The 6,665-nt window shown below is 45.2% G+C and overlaps 1 protein-coding gene across 1 annotated transcript; it reads left to right on the top strand.

Moving 5' to 3' along the window:
* Window positions 1–212: 212 nt before the first annotated feature.
* nim1ka (NIM1 serine/threonine protein kinase a) lies at window positions 213–6,209 on the top strand (the record flags this gene model as incomplete). Its single annotated transcript, XM_080004187.1, has 5 exons — window positions 213–541; window positions 1,298–1,410; window positions 3,901–4,022; window positions 4,853–4,999; window positions 5,448–6,209. 5 exons carry the CDS (start codon window positions 213–215, stop codon window positions 6,207–6,209), a joined length of 1,473 nt encoding a protein of 490 aa, XP_079860313.1.
* Between the last annotated feature and the right edge of the window lie 456 nt (window positions 6,210–6,665).

Below are 6,665 nucleotides of genomic sequence, written 5' to 3'. Positions count from 1 at the left end.
TAGGGCAAATGGCAGTTTGCCCACACACTAAATGAATTAAGTGCATGTGGTAGCAGCATTGTTGCAAAAATATGTATCGCATTGAAAAGTAAACCGAATAAGCCCAAAACAAACCTCCAAGCTGTATAAAACCCTATTCCTCTGTGTTTCCAGGTTCCTCCAGGTTCCAGGCCATGAGCTAGAGCCTCCAGGCACTGGGCGTCCCGTGCAGGATGACCGCCGTGTGCCCGTGTGACAGCGGCCCGGACCAGGCCGCCACCGCAGGGCGCTCGGGGGCCTCGGCGGCGGGGGACCCGACCAAAGGAGAGGGGGGAGGAGGAGGAGGAGGAGGAGGAGGCAGCGGCTCGGTTTCGGGCCCCGGGACCCTCGAGTCTGTGAGCTCGGCCGGGGAAAGCGGCGGCGGCGGCGGCGGCGGCGGCCAGAGATGCCGCCACTGGAGCCGGCAGGACAGCTCCGACATCAACACGGACGATGAGGGAGCCACGCTGCGCCGCCCAACCCCCCTGGAGAGGCTCAACCTGGACATGTGCCAGGACGAGAGGTGGGCCGGGGTTCCATTCGCACTATCTTTGCGATTTATGGAAGGTCGTTCGTCATCGCTGTGGTCAAGCTGGTCTGTAAACAGGACAGGGGTACGGAAATACAAGACGATACTTATGCCTCCTGAGAGCTGACTTTGTCTGTCACAGCCAGAGGCGCCGCCAAGGGGCGGCCGGATACGATCGTCGCCCACCCCCGAGTTTTGGGAGTGATCTCGTCTCTGCTACGCGTCCCCGTTCCCCGTAATTGAATGAAAAAAAAAAAGTGCGTAACAGGGAGACATTCTCAGACACTCTAATCATAACAGTGCAGTTAAGTATAGTAAAGTAAAATATATATATTATAATGTCGACTGTACAGTCCAGTTATCCACAGTGGTATTTTGAAAATATATTGTGTGATAGTAGAGTATAATATATATAGTATACACACATAGATATATATATATATATATATATATACACACATATATATATATATATATATATATATATATATATATATATATATATAGTCTAATATAATATAATCCAGAATTATAGTCCAAACGGTAAAATAATTCTGTATTTCTCTTGTTTCCTTTCTTTGGAACACCTCTGTAACATTCCATGACAGAATGTTTGTCTTAAATGATTATTTTTTTGAATGTTCAATTTTCAAAACCAAGTGTTTACCAAGGCTACAATAATAATGTATATGTCCCGTGGTCTCCAAGGTGACTCTCTTTCCCAATTGTCCTCTGTGATATTTGGGGCAGGGTGGTCCGGGAGCTGACGGTGGGCCGGAGGATCGGCTTCTACAAGGTGCGAGGGGAGATCGGGTCGGGGAACTTCTCCCACGTCAAGCTGGGAATCCACTCCCTCACTAAGGGTGAGAAATTGCACTTTTTTCGTCTACATTTTTCTCTAATATTATTTTGTTTAATGGCGGGTACTGTACCTTACCTTTGGGTCTCTAGCGCAACTGAAAATACGTTTAGAGTCGCTGATCGAGCCAAGTCTCAAATCACTTGACGGGTTGATTGGGGCGGCCGCAGATGTCCCTTTTTTTCTGATTCCACCTCGGCCCTCTCATCTTGCTTGCCTGCGCTCGAGCTGATTCTTGGATTTACAACCTGTTTTTCTGGCTGAGCTGCGGCGCCGCTCCGTGTGTCGCACCAGAGACAGATTATGTGCCGCCGCTCGTCAGATGGATTGATTAGAGATCTCCAGTTTCCCTAGCGACGGATAATTTGCTGCACGTGTCATCAAAGGCCAAAGGCAGAGCGACAGGAGACAGAGAGAGAGTGACAGAGAGAGAGAGAGCGAGAGAGAGAGAGAGAGAGAGAGAGAGAGAGAGAGAGAGAGAGAGAGAGAGAGAGAGAGAGAGAGAGAGAGTATTATCGCACTTTGGTTTTCCCAAAACAATGTGTGGTCCGCTGCATTTTGCATGCTGCCAGTGAAGGCCGTGGCCGTGCAGAAAGGAGCTCAATACCAGTGTGAATAATGCATGCTGCAGCATAATTAATTATCTCAACACCACATTCACATTAGAACTTTATTGGGATTCAGTTACCAACGTTCTCTTATTCTTGTATATTAATCATTCAAAGGCAATATCGGATGTTTCTATTTGATAGTGTGTGTTGTTTATTATGCTAATATTATGCTAAATGTACAATGTTAGTCAGGTCACAATCATGTTTACGTTAGTGTTTTTTGCTCCTATTACTTCAAAAACAAATAACTTCATTCCTATGGAACGGCCATTCGAGTCGATATTAAATGAATACATAAATAAATAAATTTACCTATCAAATCCATAAATAAATAAATGAGCCAATAAATATATAAATACATTTAAATTTAAATCTATAAATGAGTAAATATAGCTCAACATATAAATAAATAGTTTTTTATTTTTAAAAGGACAGCGTGGTTATCTCCCAGATTCAGAGCCGGCGGAAAGAGGGGGCGGCGCCGCAACAGCGTTAGGACTCGGAGTGGTTGCTTGGAGCCGGTCCTCAGCTCCGGATACCTCCTCGGTTGGAGCCAGGGGCCGGTAGGGAGCGAGCCGCTCACGGTGGAGGGCCACCACGCAGTTCCGCTTGACTTGCCACACCCTGTACACCACGTCCGACACCTGCACAGTGCAAGGGCCAGCCCACTGGCTCAACAGCTTGGGGGACAGGCCCTTCTTTATCTCTGGACAGTAAGACCCAGACCTGGGTCTACTGTGCGATCACCTGACAGAAGTGGGCCTACGACTCCTGCTGCCGGGGAGCAGACTTTGCACCCGGGACCCAGCTGTGGGCCTATTGTCCGGAGAGAAAGAAGGGGGCGGCTGGTCAAGCGGAACCGGGTGGTGGCGTTCCCACGCCCCCCACTCTCTGCAGGCTCTGAATCTGTGAGATAACCAGTCCCCATTCATTTGAAAATAAGGATCGGAAATGTGGCATTGTGAAATAAAAGTGCCATGAAATAAATAAATGTGGCATTATGAAAGAAAAGTGCCATGAAATTAATAAATGTGGCATTATAAAATAAAAGTGCCATGAAATAAATAAATGTGGCATTATAAAATAAAGGTGACATGAAATAAATAACTGTGGCATTGTGAAATAAAAGTCCCCTTAAATAGAATGTAAATGTTGAATTATGAAATAAAAGTGCCATGAAATAAATAAATGTGGTATGATTAAATAAAAGTCCCCTTCAATAAATAAATATAGAATTATGAAATAAAGGTCCCAAGAAATTAATTAAAATAGTCTTTTGAAAAACTTCCTTTTAAAATAAAAAATAAAAATAATTTAGGCATATTTATGTATTTATTTATCTATTTGTTTGTTTATTTATTTCTTTCTTTATTTATTTATTTGTGTGTGTATTTGTTTATTTACTATTGACTCAAATGGCGTTCCATAGATTCCAGCACCCTGTAGGTGGTAACCCGGTGGTCATCAAACATTTGGTTAAACTCTGCTCACTTAAACTTTTTTTAAATTAATTGAATGAAATTATTATTGTATTTTGTTTTGTAAAAAATACTTAAAGCGGAATTTAAATCAATTGTAGTCCTGCTCTAAATCAATTGTAGTCCAATTGTAGTCCTCCTGAAATGTTAAATACGTACGTGTATCATGGATAGTTCACCTATGAGTAGCCGTGAGTTTAATGACACTTAATGGACAAAAGCTTTTCTATTTCTTGATTCTTTAAAATTCTTTAATTAAAAACAAAATTGATAGATTCCTCGCAATTTTTTTTAAGAAAATAAAACAATGGCGTGAGATTCCTCAAAATTCAACCCCTAATAATTATAAGCATTTGCCGTGTTTATGTGACACTTGACGCCTCCCTGCTGCTCCCTTATTACCAGATAAAGTGGCCATCAAGATTTTGGATAAGACCAAGTTGGATCAGAAAACCCAGAGACTCCTTTCGAGAGAGATCTCCAGCATGGAGAAGCTGCACCACCCCAACATCATCCGTCTCTATGAGGTCAGAGCCACGTACACAAACAAAAAGCAGGAAACTGTGCATAAATATGTATAAATAAATATGTATGTTCATATATATATATACGTGTGTGTGTGTGTGTGTGTGTGTGTGTCTTTCATAATTTAAAGTTTGTGGGGGGTGATCACACATCACAACTAGGGCTGAGTGACAGATTATTATTTTGTGATAGTCAGGAAATTAATAAACAGGATATTATGATAAACAAAATATATAGAGTATATATGTGTGTGTGTGTGGGGGGGGGGGTGTTTAATATATGCATTTATGTATTAGATATAAAAACATAAATATAAAATACATTTAGTATGAAAGCTGTATGTAGATGGGGTTATGAGAAGAGTGGATATAATATAATGGAATAGAATCTTTATTGTCCATATATAGCTCTACAAATATGTTTTAAAGAGTATTTAAAAAAGCACAAGGAGAAACACTGACCTGTAATAAGGTTAACATTGTAATACTAAAAAGACCCTGGTTCCTATTGACTTGCATGGAAATAGTTCAAAACTGTTCCACGTTCAGCCAGGAGAGGGCGACAGTGAGTCCTACCTGCCCCCAACACACGCACGCACACACACACACACACACACACACGCGCACACACACACACACATACACATTCAGCCGACGTTAAGCCTTATCTGAGGCTCTATTTCTATATTAATGATCACTGCACCCAATCCCTCATTCAGATTTATTCAGGTTTTCTATTCATCAGCTCCCCTCCCCTCCCTCTCTCTCTCTCTCTCTCTCCCTCTCTCTCTCTCGCCCTCTCACTCTCTCTCTCTCCGGTCCTTTCTCCGCAGGTTGTGGAGACGTTGTCACGGTTACACCTGGTGATGGAGTACGCCGGGGGAGGGGAGCTCTACACCAAGATCACCACGGAGGGGAAACTCTCCGACATCGACAGCAAGATTGTTTTCTCCCAGATCCTCTCTGCTGTCAAGCACATGGTCAGCTGCTCCTTAAATATACCATCACCTTCAATACCCTAAATTTGGCATAAATCCACATTCCAGGTCACTCATTTCACTCCAGAATGCATATGTGTGGTTTCAAATTAGTTTTGTTTTTATTTATAAGTTTGTATATATTTTTAATCGCCTGGGTCATTTTGGACCCGTCCTATTCTGCATTCGAGGCTTCAGAAATGCAACTGTCGTAGATTATATCATACGTAGTAACACACGTGGGAACACATTTCCTGGAAGACTAAATCGACCGTGTGTGACAGGGATATGCAAATAGATACAAGCCGAGCACGAGGGGATAATGATTGTTAAAGAACCTTTTTACAGCCACAGTATATCCAAGCAGCGCCGGGACCACAAGGAGCGCCGGGACCATATGTTCTCATCACACCGACACGCTAAAACAAACAAATCAATGTTTTCCCCACAGCACGACAAGAACATCATCCACCGCGACCTGAAGGCGGAGAACGTCTTCTACACGTGCAGCACCTGTGTGAAGGTGGGGGACTTCGGCTTCAGCACGCTGAGCCACCGCGACCAGACGCTCAACACCTTCTGCGGCTCGCCGCCCTACGCCGCCCCCGAGCTCTTCCGGGACGAGCACTACCTGGGCGTCTACGTGGACGTGTGGGCGCTGGGCGTGATGCTGTTCTTCATGGTGACGGGCACCATGCCCTTCAGGGCCGACACCGTGGCCAAGCTGAAGCGCTGCATCCTGGACGGCACCTACGTCACACCCTCCTGGGTGCCCGAGCGGTGCCAGAGGCTGATCCGTGGGATCCTGCAGCCGCAGCCGTGCGACCGCTGCGGCGTGGAGCAGATGATGGGCTGTGAGTGGCTGCTCCCCGTGGACTTCCCCCGCGCCATGGAGCCCTTCAAGCTGGACCCGTCCTACCTGGCCGAGGGCCCTCCCGCGGAGCTGGAGGAGGACGAGGCGGAGGTGAAGGGGGCGCTGGAGACGCTGGGCATCACCGCGGAGCACATCGTCAACAACCAGGGCAAGGACTGCCGCAGCTCCATCACGGGGGTCTACAGGATCCTTCTGCACCGCGCCCACAAGAGGCGGGCGGTGGAGAGCATGCCCGTGGTCATGAATGTGGTGGGCCCGGCGAGCGTGGCCAGTAAAAAGGACCATCTTAAAGTCTACCGCAATCTACGACACACCTCCAAACTCTGTGTGATTCTGTGACAAAGAGGAAGACATTGTACATTAGGTAGGGTCCATTAGGTAGGGTACAGTGATTAAGGTCCATTAGGTAGGGTACACTGGGGAGGGTACAGTAGGTAGGGTACACTAGGTAGGGTACAGTAGGTAGGGTACAGTAGGTAGGGTAGAGTAGGTAGGGCGTGGATGAAGACAGTGATTCTCAGCCTGGGAGTTGGGACCCCCCGTGGGGGTTGTAGGATGGTTGTAAAATACAAGCAAGATAAAATATAACAGTCAAATTTTAAATACCTTCATGTTTTTATTTTCATACATCCCTATCCTCGCATTTGTTCTGTATTCACAGCATCATAATAACTAATTTTATTTACTATTTACATATTTATAGCATTTAGTAACAGGTCCTTCGGAGCCCTGAGTATCCAAGTATCAGCACTAGCTTCAGGATATGGACATACAGTACATGACATGTATTTATAT

This window comes from Zeus faber (genome assembly GCF_960531495.2).
Source record: "Zeus faber genome assembly, chromosome: 7".
Taxonomy (NCBI): Eukaryota; Metazoa; Chordata; class Actinopteri; order Zeiformes; family Zeidae; genus Zeus; species Zeus faber.
This window is presented reverse-complemented; position numbering and strand designations above follow the sequence as displayed.